The sequence below is a fragment of the Microchirus variegatus genome (assembly GCF_963457635.1).
Source record: "Microchirus variegatus genome assembly, chromosome: 5".
Taxonomy (NCBI): domain Eukaryota; kingdom Metazoa; phylum Chordata; class Actinopteri; order Pleuronectiformes; family Soleidae; genus Microchirus; species Microchirus variegatus.
The window spans coordinates 1,154,961-1,176,888 of record NC_139806.1 but is presented as its reverse complement, the minus strand read 5'-3'; the positions used below and the strand labels follow the sequence as shown (position 1 = coordinate 1,176,888).

The 21,928-nt window shown below is 40.5% G+C and overlaps 1 protein-coding gene across 2 annotated transcripts in view; it reads right to left on the bottom strand.

Annotated features, from left to right (window-relative positions):
- Window positions 1–19,732, bottom strand: part of tubgcp3 (tubulin gamma complex component 3) — a 73,418-nt gene extending 53,686 nt beyond the window's left edge. For both annotated transcript variants that reach the window (XM_083890021.1, XM_083890022.1), the window contains exons 1-4: window positions 19,598–19,732; window positions 18,812–18,919; window positions 5,587–5,654; window positions 5,401–5,478 (exon numbers count right to left, since the gene is read on the bottom strand). In XM_083890021.1, the coding sequence (XP_083746147.1) occupies window positions 5,401–5,478; window positions 5,587–5,654; window positions 18,812–18,919; window positions 19,598–19,673 (330 nt within the window). In that variant the 5' untranslated portion in view covers window positions 19,674–19,732. The remainder of the gene's footprint in view (window positions 1–5,400; window positions 5,479–5,586; window positions 5,655–18,811; window positions 18,920–19,597) is intronic.
- Between the last annotated feature and the right edge of the window lie 2,196 nt (window positions 19,733–21,928).

Genomic DNA, 21,928 nt, shown 5'->3' with positions numbered 1-21,928 from the left:
AACGTGAGGTGATGTCGGGCCCCTTTAGGGAGGTTTCCTACTGAGATGTCATTGCAAATCAACCATTGTGGTTTAAGGGGGACGGGGATGCGGCTGGTCACTGATGCATTTAGGCTCCGAGTGTCGGGTGCCCCCCTATCGGCTCAGGGCCCTAAGCAGTTGCCTGCCTTGCCTGTTCATAAACTGCACGTCTACCCGTAGCGTGATGAAAGTGAGAAAGTGCGCTAAAATAAATATTAAATAAACCATTAAAATTATCATTTTAAAGGGCCCATATTGTGCAAAATCTACTTTTTCTCAGGAGGCCATACCAGTCCCCAAAACGTGAAAAAACAAGACCCAGTCATGTTTTAGTGGTTCCACTTAGTGTAAGTATAGGCGATAAAACAAGCAATGTTTAAACCTCCTGCCCAAGTTACGACACAGTGCACATTTCACCGTGAATGTTGCCCCCCCACCAGGCAGAGTACTTCAGAGCTCCACCGTAGCTCCTCCTTGTCCCTGTGAAATACGAGAGTACAGGCAAGGGAGGAAGAGTGGCTGCACAGCAGAGCACAGTGTTTTACACAAACTTCCAGCCTCAGAGGATTTGTGTGTCCATTGGATATATTTTATTTATGAAAAAAATGTGCCAGATAAAGTCAGCAAACGTGTGTTTGTGTGTTCGCACCACTTCGCATCAGTTTTGTGAACCTCGGTCAGTACAATTCTGGACTGAGCAGAAGACTGAACGTGAAACGGGGAGCAGGACCAACTGTCCGTGGGGAGACTGCAGTGGAACTAACTGTAAGTATTCTTTAGAAAACACATGCTTAGTTTGTCATTGTTCCCCTAACGCGAGCAATGAAAGTGTTCGCCGTGTCAGTGCAGTAGGCTGACTCGTGAAATGTACTGTGGTGTGTTTTTGTGCTCGGGGGAAATTGGCTTTAGGTTCGTATGCTTATCAAGTATCATGTATGTATGCTTTGCTGCTAGCACAAGCAGAGACGTGGCCTCCGGCCTAACAAACAGTAATAACTTCTAATAAGGTATGTTTACTTTGTCATTGCTCGTGTAACGGCAGCTAAGGCTAAATGTGGTTAGCTTCAGAAGCCCTTTGTTGTTCTTAGAGACTAGCGGAAAGTATTGTATGCTTCGCTGCTGGCGCGAGCAGAGACTTTATGATGTAGCTGATCGTGTGTGTAAATTCCTATGCTAGAAAAACACCTTGAACGCACCAGTTACGTGCAGCTACAGTTAGCAAAGACATGTGTGGATCAATAATATGAAGAGCACGCGTTTGAAAGCACTGCAGAAAGGTAACTAAGGTAGGAAAATTTCAGTTAATTGCAAACATTTCGGCTTCAATGTGACGGACATCGAGCAAAAGTAAATTGTTTGCAAAGTTTCTCGAGCTGTCGGAAACACGACCAGCGACACCACAACACAGTCCTCTATTAACGACACTCTTTACAATGCCGTGTCTATTAATCGTGATTTCAATATCAATCAAATTTATCTTTTTTGTTATTACGTATGGACATACAGCCACACCAAAGTAAGCAAGTTATGCAGCTAACTAATGTAATGTTAATCATTAATTTAAAAGAAACCGACTAATGTTTACCTGTTAAATACAAAGAGGTGATAAAAGAAGTCCTACATTTGAAAACAAATCCCCATTGTCTGAATATTTTTGGGAATATGTACAATGTGTTCTTATTCTGATTTAGCATTTTATTCTTTTGTCTCCCAACACTTTACCTGGCAGGCATGCACTTCAATGAAAATACAGAGCGTCTGATGGTGAGCTGCTGTTCAAGTGGAAGTAAGGAGAATGCACAGCAAAGCCAGTGAACGAGCAGCCAACGTTCAGTAAGTTTTCTTTTTTAACTTTTTATTGAAAGTCACACTAGAAATGTAAACGTCCATTAGAAAATGTGTGTAAACAAAACAAATATATAAATGACACTAGTAAAATAAATAAACACAAAAAATTAAATACAATATTGCACGTTCTGTTATTGCAGACAACGTGGATGAAATAGTGGACCTGGTGTTCGAGAAGGTGTTTCTGGAGCCTGGTCCATACACAGACAGTTATGAGAATGTCCATCCCTGAAGATCGCTCTGCACAGTTTGAGAGGCCAGACAAAAAAGAGGTGATGGAGCGCTATGTGAAGAGGTTCAGTCAAGGGCGGGTCTGAACCCCACATAGATGTCTTCAGCGTCAGGGAACCCTCTCCGTAGCATCACACAGCTGGGCAGTGGCACACCAAGTTTTTGTCCCAGAAAACTGTAACGGCTGAACAGAGTGTGTGTATATAAATGTTTAGTTGTACATGTACATTTTTTAGTTTAGTTTACTGTTTTATTTCTGTCACCTTCTTGCACTGCTGCACACCTTGCAAAAATTTACAACATGCAAAAAACACTGATAACACAAAACAAAATACTCTTCTTTTTCAAAGAACAAAACAGTGCTATACTCCCTCAGCACAACATTTATCACACAGGGCTGCAACTCTGCTGAAACGTTTACGTGACGGAAACACGTGACGCTTGTCCAAAGTCTGAACAAGTGTGTTGAATCCTGGGTTGCTTACGGTACTGACGGTTACATGTCCTTCACTACCATAAATGTCACAGCCTCCGTTATCTCCTGATGTCGTGTGGGCTATGGGGCAGCATTGTAAAGAGTCTGCCGTGACACAAATAGCGACCAGCGATCGCAGTATTTAGTCCGCGACCGTTTTTAACCGACATACACACAAAAATTTTTAAGAAAAGTTCAAATAGAGATCGTAACTAACCATTCTGACACGTCCTGTTGCAGTCTACATACAACTTCTTCTGTAGTCTCGTCTTCCTCCACCAGCCATGTTCCTCCCATGGTTCGCGTTCAACTGTTGTCATGGTAACATGAGCATGCCGGCATGAGAGTGCCGGCGTCGACACTCCCCTGGAAGCAGTGGGTGTGTGTTTACCTGGGTCTCATTCACATGTAAATGACCAGGCACAAAACCGAGCATTCTGAAAAGGGCTGTTTTGGCAGGGTTATTTAACTGCTATTGTGCTTCATCCTTATGATATTTTGACTAAAGCATGTCAAGGCATGTTCATTAGGGCATCAGGAACTAGTTTAACTTGGGGTAATAGGGTATAATATGAGCTCTTTAATCTTTAATTATGTCATTATACTTTCAGCTTACTGTATTCACTTCACTATCATTGGTTTTGCCATTTATTTACAAATCCATGGTTTAAAGCCGACGCTAATGTGAGGTCAGTATTCATGAAATCCTCTAGCGCAGGGCTATTCAACTAAAATTTCCAGAGGGCCAGCTTTTCGGAAGGCTGTCCAGCCAGTGGTCAACCCCTGTACTACTATTTTACAAATAGATAGAAAATGTTTTTAACATTCATGTACAATACGATTTGTGTATAGTGCAAAAAGGTTACAGTACCACCAACATTTGGAATAACAGTCACAATTGGCTCTTACAAAATTAAAGGCAACAATATAAACAATATTAAAGTGCAATGGCCACAACAGGCTATTTTTGCAGAAATATAAGTAACAGTACCAATAATATTCAGATAAAACTGCTACAGTTGGCTCTTAGTGCAAAATATTCTGGTACTTACATTGGCTGCCTACAATTACAGCTGTACTAGTATTTTTCAAAAAGGGACGCAAAGTATCACAAAGTGTCTTGATGTGTGGCAGAGTGCCAGAAATAGGCGAAGCTACGGTTTTATTGGCTTTTTAATAATACATTTATGGTTCATGGGCCGCGGGCCGGTCCGAATTGCTTGATGGGCCTGATCTGGCCACGTGGCATTAAGTTGAATAGCCTTGCTCTAGCGCACTTCACTGGCGTACTCCCATCATGCCTTTCGCTGTTCATGCACACGTAGAGCAAGTCGATAACACGGACGGCTCGTTCACATAGCTAAGAGGAATTATGGGAGTGACACTACTGCGCATGCTCTATGGGCCCCATAACCAGGAAATAAATGAGGAAGTCAATAGACTTATCTGGCATATGCACTGGGTGAGCAGCTCCATAGGAATGAATGGAGCCAAAGGGGCGGTGCTCTATCCAGATTTTATAATACATCCATGGCAGTTACTGACATTTATTTTTGGACTGTACCAGATTTTACATTTTTATCTGTCCGATATGCAATCCATTGATTTTGACACTATATTAAATATCAGTAAAAAAAAAAAAAGAGAAAACTTAACCTGAAATATGTATAGCAGAAATAATAAATAATAATAATAAAACACTATTAAATTATATAAATATTAGGGATGCACCGCCATTTTTGGGGCCGATTCCGATTTCCGATTTTTCAAGAAGTTTGACCTGCCGATACCGATTTGAGCCAATTCCGATTTAGATTTTTTAAACCACTTTTCAGCATACAGAAATATATATATTTTTGCATCTTTTCTCTTTAATAGAACATTTTAACATATAAATATAATCAGTTAACATCCGATATCCAACTAAAAATACAAAAACGAATCACTATAAAATATAAGTATATATAAAAATACAAAAACAATTGTCATGATACATTTAAACATGCTACCATGGACCATAATAACTTAAAGTGTGACTTTTTGAACAGATTACCACTATAAAATAGAACTAAATAATGCTGTGGAATATTCACACACATCTTAAAAGTGCAGTGTTATGGAACCATGTATTTCACATCCAATATCCAACTAAAAATACAACAACGAATCACTACCTGTATGTGTAGTTTATTTAAGTTTAAATATACTTCAGAACATAGTACCTACACACAAATAAGTAAATGACCTCACTCTCTCTCTCTCTCTCTCGCTCTCCCGCCCCGTGCCAACAATGCCTCGCGCTCTCTGCGCACACAGATTTAAATGACAAACAAACAAATGCTGATCAAAAGTCTTGTGCAAGTGATTTAAGGTCCTGACTCTTGTCTTAAATATGACAGGCTTCGTTCAGTGATTGAAACAAATATATAAACATGAATGAAACGTTTACATGCAGAGCGCGTAGCGCCGCGGCTCCGCGGATGTTGTGTAATCAAATACACCGGTATGGCCGTATATTAAAAATTCATATCATAACTGAAAAAAACGGTATTCAGTTTGAACCGGTATACCGCCCAGCCCTACACTCTACTACATGTGCGTGTGGCCGCGTGCACTTGTGTTGCTGATGCTGTGCGATGCGGGTGCATTTTGATCGGCTTATTAAAATCGGAATGTTCTGACTGATCGGCCGGTCGCCGATTTCGGCCGATCACGTGAAAATCGGCAGATTCCGATCACTGGCCATTTAATCGGTGCATCCCTAATAAATATATTAAGCAACCGTTAGAATTTGGACTTTACACCAACTGTGTTTTACCACTCACCCTGCTGGAAGGTTTACGAGGATCTTCGGAGAGGCTGAGCAGCAGGTAGAGAATAGACCAGCGATGCTTCAAAACCCCCTGTTAAAGAGGAAACATCATCCCATCACATCCCATCAGCTTAACAACATTCTGTCCTTATTTAAAAAACAGGACCATAGTTGTGCAAGAAACCTAAACAGCACTGACCTGTGTCTGAAGTTTTCTGTGCAATTCAGAAAAAAGTGCAGCATCAGCTTCTCTCCTCTGCTTCAGTACTGCAACATCAAGACAAAATCTGTAAGCGGGACCATCCGTGTTTAATTCAGAATCATAAACAAAATTCATTAATAATCCTCTGAACATAGGGCTGGTTGATATATGAATATAAATCCATATTTTCTTTTCTATAAGGCTAATATAGCTATTATATCTAGATATTTTGAGGTTATACCCCCATGGTCAAATTCTGCTTTAACTAGTGTTATGACCCTGGTTCATAATGTATTTGAGTTTGCCTGTTCTGTTGTTATTTCTGTTCTGTTGTTATTTCTGTTCTGCTGTTGTTCCTCCCTGCCTGAGGGTGGTGCTACTACCCTGGGTGTCTCTTCTCTTAGGTGCAGGTACCGACTGCTGATTGGAGGAGGAAGATTGGGAGCAGCATAAAATGGCCGCCGCTTGAGCTGTTCGCTCTTCTCATGGCCCTACTCCCAACAGCACCATGTTTTTGTTCCGGTTGAATAGTATTTGTATTTATTGTCCAGCAATGCAGGTAGCGGTAAGGGTGGGTAGCTCTTTTCTTTGAAGCTCTTTTTCTCCTGTTTATTTTATAGGGAGTCAGGTCAGAAACCTGTATTTTATTTTATTTACTTGTGATAGGGAAGTTATATTGGGTTACAGATTGTTTTGTTTGTTGTTTTGAGCCATGCTCACCCTGATGAGTTGCTACCATGTGTTTTTGGAGTATTACAATAAATGACTGTGAGCTCCAGCCTTGTGGCCTTGGTCGTCCTTGGGAGTGGGGAAAGAGGGGAGCAACTTTTTGACTATTTATACTACCCCCTCCAGTGTTTGGCTTGTTGGATGTGACGTTAGATTTTCTCCTGCACCACCAAGCATATGATTTATGTGATCAGGCATCTCTTGAGATGTGGGTGCTGGCATCTCAATGCTTTCTGCATGCAGCTGCCCTTAACAGAGGGGAAAGTGCTCTCAAGTCTACTAGTGGTCATATAATACTGAATTAAGCATATGGGTGGAGTTTACATGCACGTTTCATCGGCTGTTGCAAAGTCATTTACATCCCTGATATTGTCAATTATCAACACAAATGAATAATATCGCAAACGATATATATCGCCCAACTCTACATAGAATATGAACTAGTGCAGTGCCTGTGCAAAATCTTGTTCAGTGAAATTTTTATTTGTGTATGGTAGAAAGCAAATACTGACACTGAGATAATGGCATACAATAAATATGGAAAATTGAACTACATGGTTGCATAACGGTTGGTTGTCACCAGGATGCAGAGCTAGAATTCAGTATGGTGACAGCTGCAGGAAAGAAGCTTCCTCTGAACATATTTGGCTCGAGTGCGGAGTGAACTGTCTGTGGTTGGGGGCACTTCTTTCTTCATCTGCCTCAGCTTGACGGTGCCTTGTCTCATTCAAAGTGCTGTGCAGGTGAGAGGGGAGTGGCTGCAGTAGAGCGACGAAAGCCAATGTGTGCTTCTTTTACCGATATGTTTTGCATTACTTAGCCAAACAACGTCAAACGTGGCACTGCACTTACTCGTGCCCGTAGCAACACCATGGATGTATTATATGAACCGGATAGAGCTTTGGCTCTGTTCATTCCTATGAAGCTGCTCACCCAGCGCATATGCCAAAAAAGTTTTTGACTTCCACGTTTATTTCCAGGTTATGTGGTAAATAGAGCATGCGCAGTAGTGTCACTCTCATAATGCCTCTCGGCTATGTGAACGTGCCTTCCATGTTATCGACTTGCTCGGCGTGTACATGAACAGTGAAATGATGGGAGTACGCTAATGACGTGTGCAAGCGGATTTCATGAATACTAGGGATGCACCGATTAATCGGCCAGTGACCGGAACCGGCCGATTTTCACCTGATCAGCCGCAATCGCGACCGGCCGGTCAGACAGAAATATTCCGATATTAATAAGCCGATCAAATGCACCCACATCGCGCAGCATCAGCAACACATGTGCACGCGGCTACACGCACATGTAGTAGAGTGTAGAGCTGGGCGGTATACCGGTTCACACAGAATACCGTTTTTTTTCCCGTTATTATATGAATTTTTAATATACCACCATACCGGTGTATTTGATTGCACAACTTCCGCACAGCTGCGGCGCTGCTGTCTGCTTAGCGAGTGAGCGCTCTGCATGTAAACGTTTCATTAATGTTTATATATTTGTTTCAATCACTGAACGAAGCCTGTCATATTTAAGACAAGAGTCAGGACCTTAAATCACTCAGCATTTGTTTGTTTGTCATTTAAACCTTTGTGAGGAGAGAGCGCGAGGCATTGTTGGCACGGGGCGGGAGAGAGAGAGAGAGAGCGAGCGAGAGAGAGAGAGGTGATTTACTTATTTGTGTGTAGGTACTATGTTGTGAAATATGTTTAAACTTAAATAAACTACACATACAGGTAGTGATTAGTTTTTGTATTTTTAGTTGGATATTGGATGTGAACTGATTGTATTATGTTAAAATGTTCTATTAAAGAAAATATGCAAAAATATATATCTTTCTGTATGCTGTGAAGTGGTTTAAAAAATTTTTTACGGAATCGGCTAAAATCGGTATCGGCAGGTCAAACTTCTTGAAAAATCAGAAATCAGCCCCAAAAATGGCAATCGGTGCATCCCTAATGAATACCATCATGTTAACTTTGGCTTTAAACCATGGATTTGTAAATAAATGCAAAACCAATGATAGTGAAGTGGATACAGTAAGCTGAAAAGTACAATGACATAGTTAAAGATTAAAACAATCAATAAAAATGGTTTATTTAATTGACGGTGGTTATTAGTGTATGTGTTTCAGGAATCATGTTGTTTTTGCCTGATTTCCCTTATATAATTATTATTAGGAACAATAACATGTTAAAGGTAGTTTTACAACTCCCGATACTTTCACTCAACCTGTTTATATTCAACTCTAATTTGCATTTTCGTCACATTTAACAGTAACTTTATGAACCGATAGTGACGATAAGACAAACAGCCTCCCCCCGGGAATCAGTGGTGATGTGAGGTGCATCACACAGTCAGAGCTCCACATTCCACACTGTCATCAGTGTCACGATGTCCGTGACTGAACACAGTGATAAAGTGCAGCATGTCAGTCTCCTCTCCTCAATGAATCCACACAGCAGCTCGTTAATACATCGATAAGTTTGAAAATAAATGCTAATGAGCTACGAATAAATAATTAAAACCTGCTTTGTCATAATATTTTTTAAAAATGTAAACAAACCCCCTCATTGTCACCGACAGCGCTGTTCCCGAGACGCCACATGAATAAAATTGCACAGTTTTGATGTATTTTTTTAAAGGATATTCAATGTTTATTTTGCAGTGTTTTGTTGTTTTAGATTTAGATTCTACTGTAATACATGATACATCTTAAAATATAGACCCCTTGGCAGCCTACGTCACACGCGCGTGCGTCACCTTCTCTCTACTGCACATGTCAGTTGCAGAAAGCGCTATTGTGAGCAACACAACAACATGTCTGATTGTGCTGTCGGTAACTTTCTTGTACTTGTACTTTGGTAAGCATCCAGAGTACTGTAGGACTTTAAGTTATCCTTGGAATACAGACTCGGAGTGTCGTTCAGGTATGAGTGGATATCGGGCCACTGCAGACAGGGGCACTTCATCTCGTCATTAATCCACTCATCGGTGTCTATATGTGTCATCAAGCTGTATCCCATTCACTAAGGTGAATTTCCAAGCATAACTTGCTTTATCACTGGGCAACAAGCTGGCGTAGTACAAGGAAAACATCTCCTTTTTTAGCCGTCTGAATTCGTGTATGAGAGCCGACTAACTTCACGACAACACTGCTACTTAAGCGCCGAGTGGTGCCCTTCTGCAACCGCGCTGTGCGTGCATCTGCAATGTTTATAAACAACCAAGAGCCCTATACAGTAAATCTTATCAGTGTTTTTTCAACATATTCAACACGTAGCAATACCACAGCATAACCATGATAATTTTAGTTGTTGGTTATAGAACTGAATGTCATTAGCATGACATTAAATTATCAAACTGTTACATAGCTAACTACTAGTTGAGTTGATGGCAGGAGCTTAATGTCAAATGGTATTTCCAGTTCAAATCTTTTTTTTACAGCTTTATTCTTATGGCGGCTGTCGTCTTTGAAAATATCCACCTTAAAAACCCGGGATAAATAAAACATTCCGTACAGTAAGTGCAGCTCTATTTTTGTTTTAGCTTGGATCAATGCTTTCCCTCTAATGGTGCCAGCTTCAATCTGGGCTTTTATTAAAGTGCACACGGGGGATATACAAAAACCTCAGAGTCAACAGTGGTGTAGGCCACAACGATTCAACAGTGTAATATACTGGAGGATATTAGTGCTGTGCTGTAAGACCAAAACATTTATACAGGGTACTTCCCACACATTTTTACCAATTAATTACCAAAACTTTGACACAATATTTTAGCCAACTTCAAGGAATTTACCAACTGTGTTAAAGGTATCTTCCTGTATTTCAACAAGCCAGCCTAACTATTTCCTGTAAGCTAGCCCTATATCAATTAAATTAACATGGATTTGGTATAGAATATCTTAGTCAACCACAGTTGACTCCCTCTTTCTTTTGAGGCATTTCTATTTGTAATTTCGAAAGCCACACATGGAAAAAAAAACAAAAAAAAAACACTTGCCTGGCATTCTTGCAAATTAGCATCCTATTAGAGCGTGTAGCAACTTGGGGTCGTGTATCTGATATATGTATTATTGCATTAATTCAAAACTTTTCCAAAACAAAAGATGGATGTCACTGTCAGATTTTAGTGACACAATTACTTACACCATGGAAGAAAACACTGAGCATTGTTTAATTTTAAAATGTTTAATTCACTCACTTTTTTGGTCCAGAAATTTAAAGGCTTTTCGTGTTGCAGAAGTTGCACACTTCCCATCCTATTATTTACTATCATGGAAAATTGTTTTCCGCACCTAAAGCCCAAGTTTATTCTTTCTGAAGATATAATATGTCTCAGGTGTCACCTTGCTTTTGCCATCCCCAGTTCTTAGGATATAGTGCTGGCATTTGAGAGGTAGTTGATTGACCACAAATGCATGCAGCTTGGTAGGAGGAATGCTGCACAAGCTGTAATCGGGATGCCTTTGTTGGTGGAATGGCTTCATAAGACCTCTGCTTGCGAGCAAAGAGATAAAATCTAGCCTCATCAACGCCATTTGCAGTACTTTTTTTGCCATACATTATGATGACAAACTTGGATTTTGGCTGAGGTTTACAAAGACTTGGGACGCTTCAGGGCACATATCCATGTATGCTAGGCAGTTTTCCTGCCTTTACCGCAGTCTTGGTTGCAAAAAAGTATTTAGTCTTTGGTGACAACTACCATGCCTTTTGAACACAAAGCCACAATTTGGTCAGCCAAGTACCGAAACTGCATAATATTAATCATTTAACCACTTCTTCCCTGACCCTCTTTTTGTAGTCCCTGCTCGAAAATGACATGCCCAAACTAAATAGAGTAAACCTCTGCAGTTACAAGCTCTATGTGGATTATCTTGGTATCAAAATGAAGATAACACTTGTGAGATTCCACCAGAGGTTTAAGTTTTACTGTAGACGCCACCGTGTCAGAGTAAATGTACATGGAACACAGCATAACTGAAGGATTGTTTTCTCTGGCCGAAAAAAATATTGCATTTTAAAGCAAAGATCACCTTTAAAATATGCAGTAGGAGCTTAAAAACACATGGAGGTCATATAACAACATGTGGACATGAGCTGTGCAAAGTCTGATGCTGCTGAAATGAAGTGGAGTGAAATTACAGAGTAGGGGTGTCACGGTATGAAAATTGAATCTCACGGTTATTGTGACCAAAATTGTCGGTATTATCGCAGTGTTTTTTAAAAAGTGTGTGAATATGTTCAGAAAGCATTGATAGTCCTAAAAGCTATGCATTTTTAATATGCTGGCGGTGGGCGCTGCAGCTGTACTATTATGTTAACATTATTGACACAGTATTGTGGGTCTTAAAACCATAAACTTTGTGTTTGAATTAAGGTTGTTTCATCGCTGTGAATCACTCCTAGTTTGGGTGTGGCGATCTCACATTCCAGAGCTTTTGTTGCTTTTTCAGCAAATCAGCTGACGATCACGGAGAATACACATGGCTAATTAATATGCACGCAGAGAGAGAGAGAGAGGGGAGAGATAGTGACTGGAATTTTCCTGTGCTTGTGTGTGCAGTGTGAAATTAAAGCGTGATTGTCATCAAAGCAGTCATCAACAAAAGCTTTGTTTGACAAAGGAAGGCAAGGAGAACATGACACTAATTGTCTATGGCTGAACATCTTCACAATGACAGCGAAAGCACAGAGACTGCTGGTGTGTGGACTGTTAGCATTTTAAGCTAGCGATCTTTATGCTAACCTGTTAGCAGACTTCATCGTCACAAAAACAACAAACGGATGGATTATTCAGCGGCTGAAAGAGAGCAGGACACACACAGTAGTTGTCTGAGATGATGATGTGACGCCAGCACCGCGCTATACTGTTATGGGTGAGTTTTCATATACATATATGTCCTGAGGGCTGTCGTCTCCTCCTTCGGCCATGATTCCAGCTTCGATAAAGTTTGAATATCAGGTTGTAGGCTACCGAGTGCGCCTGCGCGGCAACTTCAGCAGACGGAGACGCTGGAAAGGCTCACGGTGCCTACACCGCGGGCGCGTTATTCACAGAGATAAAAAAAAATTTTGAAATGAAGACGGTAATTATTATCGTCAAAAATGTTATCGCGGTTTACCGTTACACCGTTAACCGTGACATCCCTAATACAGAGGTTTTAGTAAAGATATGTCTGGGCGTTGTCACTTTTGGCACAGCTTGGCACCATCTGTAGGGCCCTATGATTTCCGTGTTAACGGAATCGCGGAATTGGCCATTAAAAACGGAATCTAATGTTAAACGCGGAATATCGCGGAAATTGACATAATGTGACTGAAATGCTGTCATCGTGAGGAGAAGGAACGTTTGTCTGGAGAAATGTTCCGGGGAACGCTCATTCGTGGCACCACCCGTGCATCTCCTCACAAACACGCACCAGGCCAGGGTTTCCCCCAGTGCGTGTTGCTTGTTTATTTACTTTATATACACTTTTTTTTTATACACCACGGATTTTTCTAAACCGCGGAACAAGTGTGCTGCGCCCGAATGTAACCGGCGAGGGTCCCCTTGTCCAGGTGCCGATTGAAACTCAAGTCACACCATCAAATACGCCAGTATTACGGTTATATTGTTATTGTTAATAAAGATGTTATATTTAGGAATGCACCGATAATTCGGCGGCCAAAACACGGCGAGTAAACTGAGGAACAGCACCTATTAAATGCTGGAAAGTCTCTGGGCAAAAGTGAAACTTATGAACTCCCTGTGACATTCACTTCAACACCAGAGAACATTCTCTCTCTTTGAACAGTTAACTAAAGACATCGACTCATCTGATGCATCTGTTATTCCCTTAATTGCAGAGTTGTAGGGGTAATATTGCGTGTAGAGAAATGATTCAGACGGATACGGAGAAGTGCACGGCGCAGGAGAGGGAGAACAGTACATCGCATGGGCGGTGCGTAGAAATCTGTCTGCACCAGATGAGGGGGCACTACCACATTTTTATTTATGTTAATTATTTTACTTTTAAATGTGACCACCATTGCATGGCTTGTTTTAAGATTCACTGGTATTTACTTAATTAGGATTTAAATTTTAGGACTTAAATGAAAATTGAACAATTGAGAAGTCAGTGGATTCAAGAAGAAAGTTGCATTTCAGTGGACATTTTATTCACTGACACAAAAAGCACACATTCTATGCTGGTAATGTAAGTATAAAAGGTAAAAAAAAAACAGAATAAAAAAAATTCAAACAGAAAAAACGAAATTCTAAAAAATTAAAACGGAAAAAACAGAATTTGGAAAAAAATAAAACGGAATTTGGAAAAAAATAAAACGGAATTTGGAGAAAAATAAAACGGATTTCATAGGGCCCCACATCTGTGCCATTTGAGATTTCCTAGGCACCAAAATATTAAAATCGATGCTTCCTGTGCGGTGCGTAATAACTACTCTGTGGCTCTGTGGCGTCTTCAGTTACACAGCGCCATAGCTCTGGCTTATCTTGGTCAACTTGGGTGATTGACAGCTCGTTTTAAACCTCTAAACCGGAAGAATCAGACCCCGGTCTCCAAATGCGTGTGAATCACTTCATTAGGGAGTCAAAAGGACATAAATGCATATGACGCATTTGTGCGGACATTCGCCTTTCTCTAATCAGAACGATCTAATGTCGCTCTCTAATGATCAATCAGACCGGGATTTTTTCCCAAAGCATGCTGGAAGGTGTAATTCTTCATTAGAAGTGGTTTTGTTCCGGTGGAAATAACTTGTTTTGATAAACAGCAAAGGTAAGATAACATTTTTGCTTGTATTTCTTGAAAGTCAGTTGTTGTTTTGCTCTTAATTTGGGGCTGGATCCGTGAATCTTGGTCGTAATAAGTGATAAAAAATGGTACCGTTGGAATCTGTAGATTCTCCGCTGTCCAGTCGACACATGGTTTTTTTGTTTACATAATCACGCTGACGCTCCAGTGCCGCTTTTCAATGAGTGCGCTGTGACGTTTTTTTTTCCGCTCCTGCTGTTTTATCCATCGGTGTTTTAACTGTGTTTTGTGAACATAAGAATGGTTTATATGAGCTTTTAGCTGAGTTTCTGACCTTTCTGTGGGTATGCAGCATGTCTGTGTTTGTTAAAGTTAGATATGGTTTTATGACACCGTTAGGGCTGCAACAACGAATCGATAAAATCCATAAAAATCGATTACTAAAAGCGTTGGCAATAGGGCTGTAAAGTCAAAGCCGACTGGTCGACTAATTGGTCGACACGCTCTGGCTCGACCAAAATTGTGATTGGTCGACAAATTATTTTTTTTTTTCATTTTTTTTTTTATGGTGAATTTCATTAGGAGGAAAGTACCACATGTTAATAGGGGTGTTTTACAGCACCCGTGCTTCACAGGTAACATTCTGTCTTTAGAGAACACCCCCCTTGTTTTCCACTATTTTGGTTTAGTCCAGCCCAGTGGGTTGTTGAGCGACAGACACAGATCAGCGTTGCCATTAATTAGAGGTGAATTTTGAGCTTTTCATTTGAGGCTACAGTCAGTCCTCCTGTCACATCCATGTCAAAGACATCAGCAGTGTGGCAGCATTTTTCAAAAATAGATGATGGTAAAAAAGTGGAACACAAACTTTACAAGCAACAGTTTGCTTTTCACAGCTCTACAAACATGACATATCATTTAAAAACGCTGAGCTAAAGTTGCTCCGTCCGTTTTGAGTATGAACATATCAGAATTATTAGCATATTTCAATGTTTTAGTCTAATAATCGTTGATTGGTTTCATAACTGCAGGCGCACCTGCACGCAGCAGCGTCCTGCGGTCTATTTGTGTCTCAGCCGCGAAGCTGCGCTGCGCTGTTCAGTCTCGCTCTGTATTCCTCAACACTTATTGTGCTGTTATTACTAGTTATTGTCGGATATCATGGGCTATGATATTGCGCAGATGAACGTAATGCAAAACGCTGTAAGGAGGCGTCAGACTCTGTTGCACTCCAGCCGCGGCTGCGGGTCTTTTCAAAATAAGAGCCGCAGCCGCACAGGTACTTTGCGGGTGCGAGTCTTTTCAAAATAAAAGAGCCGCAGCCGCAAAGTACCCCTCGTCGATTAGTCGATTTTTGGTCGAAATTTCAGGGCTTTAGTCGACCAAGAGTTTCTTTGGTTGATTACAGCCCTAGTTGGCAACGAATTAATTAATAGGTCACTCTTAGGCGCGGAACTGTTTACAGATGCCGACTGTTTCATGCCGGTTCACACACACCCACAGCGAGCCTTGTGTTCGCGTGAATAGTCCAGCCAATAAGCAGTGCGGGAAAGTTTTAGAGTGAGCGACAACTATATTTTAGACTTGAAACATGGCGGAGGCGGAGAAAACCGTTCGGCCGAAATGTTCTAAAATGTGGGAACACTTTACTATTCATGAACCTAAAGTGTGTTAGCTGCAATCTTTGCAAGAACAAAATGGCGTGGCACAGGAGTACCACGGTGATTAACCAGCACCTAAAAAGAAAACATGTCGGAGTCCTCCATGACAAGGAAGGGAGTAAGGAAGTAAGGATATGTAGCAATCGTCTCATGTTTCCCGTTTAGTGGGTTAATTTATTAATTATTCAGCTTTACAAACATGAACAGTTTATTAAACTAACGAAAGCATTAGCTGGTTAATGTGTGTGTGTCTGTCTTCTTTTTCTTCTATCTTAAAACGAGTTTACATACTACTATGTAGGGTTGTAAAGTCAAAGTCGACTGGTCGACTAATTGGTCGACACGCTCTGGCTCGACCAAAATTGTCGACTAAATGTTTTTTGGTTTTTTTATGGTGAATTTCATTAGGAGGAAAGTACACGTGCTTCACATGTAACAGCCTGTCTTCAGAGAACACCCCCCTTGTTTTCCACTATTTTGGTTTAGTCCAGCCCAGTGGGTTGTTGGGCTCATGAGCGACAGACAGATTAGCGTTGCCATTAGGCCTGTCGCAATATTCAATAAATCAATTAATCGCACGATAATTAAAATTAGCTCGATCATTTTTCTAGCCGCGATAAATGCCATTTGCATGCTTTTTTGTTTTCCCCATCTCTCTCTCACTCCCTCTCGGCTCCTAAAGTGTGTGAAATTTGATGTAGTATGCATGCCAGGTGGCAAGGTGTCGCTGTGAAGCACTGCCATACAACAACACCAGGAGCGCTCGCATGCGCTGAAACTTCCTTCTACCACCTCTAGTAGCGCCGAGTAGCCCACAGTCGAAAACCAAAACATTGACTCGGCGTAATTGCTGAAATGACTCCTGGATAGGTATCAGAGCAGCTATGAAGACTTTAATGTGCGACTGATGGATTCTAATCCACGTTTGTTGTTGTTTGTCTGTACTGCACATGGATCTGACGTCAGCGTTACAGGAGGATATCCAGCGTGACGACGCTGAAGGCACCAGAAAACACCTTTGCGTTTTCAACCCTTTAGACGGGAACGCGACAGCGGAGCGTTTTTAAGATTTCCACTCTGGAGGGTGTGTTAATTTTTTTGCGTTTTTGCGTGGTGTAAGGCCAAAGTAACGATGAGTGAACCCTCATGTCAGTCACTTGTCAGTCGCATGGTGTGTGGGGAGGCGGGACTCCTGGCGTAGCCTACCACAGCCGAGTGCAGCTAACCCATTTTATTTATTGCTTTTGCTTGTTTGTTAATTTATTGTGTTCTGTTATTCTTTAAAAATAAAAGTTTATTTCTCTTTGAAAAAGTGTACCTGCATTATTATAACATTATCATTGTATTAGATGAAAATTTTCTCAGAACAACAATATTATCGATAATCGCAATAATTTCTGAGACAATTTATCATCAAGCAAAATTTGTTATCGTGACAGGCCTAGTTGCCATTAATTAGACGTGAATTTTCAGCTTTTCATGTTAGGCTACAGTCAGTCCCCCTGTCGAGTCCATGTCAAAGACAACAGCAGTGTGGCAGCATTTTTCAAAAGTAGATGACGGTAAAAAAGTTGCAGTTTGCTTTTCACAGCTCTACTACAAACATGACATATCATTTAAAAACGGCAAGCTAAGGTTGCTCCGTTCGTTTTGAGTATGATCATTATTATGAGAATTATTAATTAATTATTATTATTATTATGAGGATGATCAGAATTATTAGCATATTTCTATGTTTTAGTCTAATAATGGTTGATTGGTTTTATCAACGCAGGCGCACCTGCCCGCAACAGCGGCAGCGTCCAGCAGTCTATTTGTGTCTCAGCCGTGAAGCTGTTATTATTATGCTATTATTATTATTATTATTATTATTATTATTATTATTATTATTATTAATAATATTTGTATTTCTATAATCATTATTAAAAATGGGAGGGGCAAATGGCCATTTGTTCCAAAGATGACCAATGAGTGTGTCCAATCAGAGGATTTTACTTTAGAGCTGTCTGTGGTTTCATCCAATGGTTGTTTGTGTCAGTCAGCGCAGGTCTGACAATCGAGACATTGATCATCAGAAAAAGCTTGTTTTCTCAGTTTTTTGGTCAAAAAAGTGAAATCAGCCCATTTTCTAATGCCGATTAGAAGGTCTATTCTTTCTTTTGCTAGTTTCACTGCTTACATATTCACAGAACACAATATTATGTGGGTCTCGAAAGATAGGTCAAAATGCTTGAAAACGGCTGGCAATATGGGATGCTCTGCTCTGAAAATGGCTGGCAGTGAATGAGTTTGATGATTATTACAAATGGGATTTCTTTCTGTTTTTTTTTTCCTTTGGCGGCCCTCAGTCCAATGTTGGGTTCCCTCATACAAAGGCAAATTTAACATTTATTCATTCAAAACAAATAAAAAACGTACTTACTGTACAAAAAATATCTTGCATTGGGGATGGGAATTACAGAACATTTTGAGAGTCTTTTTTTTTTTTTTTTTTTACAGCAGCAGCAAAAGCAGCAATGCAGGGGTGGAAAATATCTACACTGTACTACTTCATTTTAGGCTCAAAACATGGCTGTAATCAAAGCAGCGATAATGAAAATGCGGGTAAAAACCAGCCTTTGGGCACCACGGACAGCGTTGAAGTAGTTACCTTACCTCACAGCTCATTTAACGTTGTTGGTCTTGAACTTTAGGTGTTTGTAACATTTCGACTTTTAGGTGTTTTTGTGTGGTTTTTCAAAATAGAAACTTAAAAAAAAAACTTCAGTTTATGAAGCAATTCAGAATTGTGGATGATTAGAATCGCGATTCTTATGTGAATCTATTTTTTCCCCCACCCCTAGTGCAGTGCATTCTGGGAGTTGTTGTTCATCCACATGAGCTAACAGGGTCAAGAAGGTTCAACTTCAACAATGATTTCACATTTCCACTTCATCAACGACCCAGTTATTAACATTCATCTTTCCAGCAGTGAAGTATTTATGAAAAATATTTTTATACTTCTGATGCAGTAGCTTTGTAACCTACAGTGTGACTACATTGTCAGTGAGTAGGTCTGAATGTTACTCACGTTCTTTCTTGATCTTCTCTGACACCAGGAATTCATCCCGTTCAATGGTGGGGGCATAGTTACTGCCAATGACTCGCACTGCATACTGGAATTGATGGGCAACTTCAGCTGAAGGAATAAACAACAGGCAAAATAACCAATACTGACCGGTCAGGGCAGCATTTCCCCGTGTAAATTAAAAGCTCAAGATGGCAGTGATATTTTCCACAATTTCTGATCAAGCATAATAAAATCTTCTGAGATCCCTTCATACGGAGGCGTGCAGCTCGGTGGATAGAGCTTTAAGACATCCATTAACATGCTAGTCAGCATGGCAGCTAGGTACCGACAGAGCTAATAGCTATGGCTGACGCAAAGCTAGAAGCAACAGTCGAATTGTCACCGTCATTGACAGCAATGCGTACCCAGACATGTTATCATACGCAGCTAACACATGAAACATTTACCAAACAGTCTCCATTGTGTGCATAAAAACGCATAGCATGCTGCATTCGTTCCGGCGTGTTGTAAAGAGACAAAAAAGAGATCTCTACTACGTTCTGACACCGGGATGCGCCATGCTAACAAAACTAACTTTTAATAATTGATCAAATTAAAGTAGCGGGTTTAAGTGATATACGCCGGATTTGGCATACATACTCGGATTGTGTACATTTACCTCACGAGCAAGACACGTAGTAATGCCACGACGAGTAGACAGATAAGACATAAGAATAACTGAATGAGGATAGCTTGCATTTCAGAGAGTTGGAGTGGTGCGGAACATTCTAACGTTTGCTGATGTACCTTCGCTTTTCCCTGTGATTCTGCAGCAGAGGCTCTGGAGAAGAACATTGGGGGATTTCTGATCCAGGGTCGCCATACTGTTCGTGGCCGCCGAGGAAATGAGTATGTCACCGAATAATGTCACTAACTCCAGCTCCCTACGACGAGCAACGCCATTTTGACAAGTAAAGTAAAACTAGCTAGCGAGCAGGAAGACGATCATGGCGGGCATTGGCTAATTTCCTTCAAAGTAAAAGCGTACGTATGTTGCAAATGTAATGCGCGTAAATGATGTCAGTCGTCACGAGAAAAGGCGAATGGAGAATGTGTGCTAAGTTTTACGAGGAGTAACTTGTAATTTTTATTTTAAGGGCCTAGGAAGATCATTTACCATTTACTACTACACTCTAGTCAGATAGTGATTATGTTGTGTGATTATCAAAATATCAAAGTCGGTAGTAATTAGACGGTAATTATTACACACTGGACCTTCAAATGATATACACAACAAAATAAAAATATGATTTTACTCATTTAAATCCCTCTACACGAAGTTTACAAACAGTGCTTTTTCAAAGAACGAAGATGCAGTCAATCTCGCCACCGTAGGTGTTTTATTGTGGAAATTACAATCGGACACGGTGTTGTTACTTTGTTGACTTTGATGCTATTTCTCCAACAGAACCCGCCGAAAAGCGTCTCCAGGAAATGGACTACGGACAAATGCATGAAAATAGTTCCCTCTGGAAACATGGTACTAAAAACATAGTTCTGTTGGTTCATCTTATTTGACCTCACCAGACCCTCAACCTTTACAAAGTGGTTACTAATTTGGGTTCGAGCACGACTGTGCAAAAACACTATTGAAACTGAAAGAGTTATTATTACGGTTTGAGCATGACTGTGCAATAACCCTATTGAAACTGAAGGAATTCTTTATTATTGAAATAATACTCTTGAAACTAAAGGAATTATTATTATTATTATTATTATTATTTTTCTGCCAAATGAATCAGATTTTTGAGGCCTTTCCCATGCCCCAAAACTCACAGATTTTTGCAACCGCATTAATCCTGGTGAAAATGTACGTATTTAAAGGTGCATTATGTAATAAATCTAAAGCAACTGGCCATAAAATCCTCCTAATATGTCATATGAACATACTGAACTCACCAACAAAAATAGTACAACAAAAATATTTGCATTAAAAAAAACATTTTTCGCACCGCAAAGTTTGTTTATGTTTTGAAATTATGTTTTGGCATGAGGCGCCATCTATCGCCGTCTACCAATCATAGCAGTCAGTAGAGTCTCAGCGGTTGAGCAGTCATGGGTCCCCAGTTACGTAGCTACAATTGAAATGAAATGAAAGGAAACCTAAAAGACCTCGTTATGAATGTCAAAAACGCCAAGATACAGTTTGTGGCAAAGCGAGGGTCTATATAGGACATGCTTTTGAATGGTGGAAAGAGTTTAAAGCTGAGAGGAATTTCAAAACGGATACAGAATGGGCTACTCTTCTCCTAGACAGGTAAGTTCAGCTTGGCTAACTACTTTAGCATCATAGCTCGACTGTCGAGTTCTGTTTTGAACTGTTCCCTCGCCCGGCGGGCAGCTGCCATACCCGCTTTGGTGCGAGCCACAACCCCCGCCGCACCGACCACTGGCAGTTCTGTCCTATCAGCAGCTGCGGCTGGTCCTGCTCGGCTGTTCAGATGACACAGAGATGCGTCTTTTAGTCTCTTTCTAATCTCACATAATGGTCTTCTTCTGACATTTACAGAAAGAATAACAGTGGTAGTTGAGTGGTTAAATAGGAGGACTTGTATTGGGAAGGTTGTAGGATTGATTCCGGACAGTGTCAACATTATTTACCTTATTATTGTATAAACCATTAATAAGCTTGCAATGCATAAAATATTACCATAAATATATTACATATAAATATATTGGGTGTGTGGTGGTAATTTGCCCCGCATGCCCAGATGTTTCACTCTGTTTTCTCAAAAGTTGGCAGCCCTGCTATATAACATTGTAAAAGGGGAGGCAAAAATGAAGGACAGTTCTGTCAAATATCGTGCATAAAGTTATTCCATCTGATATATCCATCCCTAGTCAACAGCTAATGTTACCATAAATTATTATACATCTTGATCTTTACTGAGAGAAAGGAATTGTGTGTCTTAGAGCCACTCATTTATGATAAAACGCTCGCTCCTCGCTTGTTGCTGATGTAGTTACATGTCAACCGCTCTGGCAACCTCGACTCTGGAAGGGAGGGGTGGAGTGGGAGGCGGATACGACTCGCAGCAGTGATTTTGAGTGTAGTAACCGTTTTTTGGCCGCATTGTT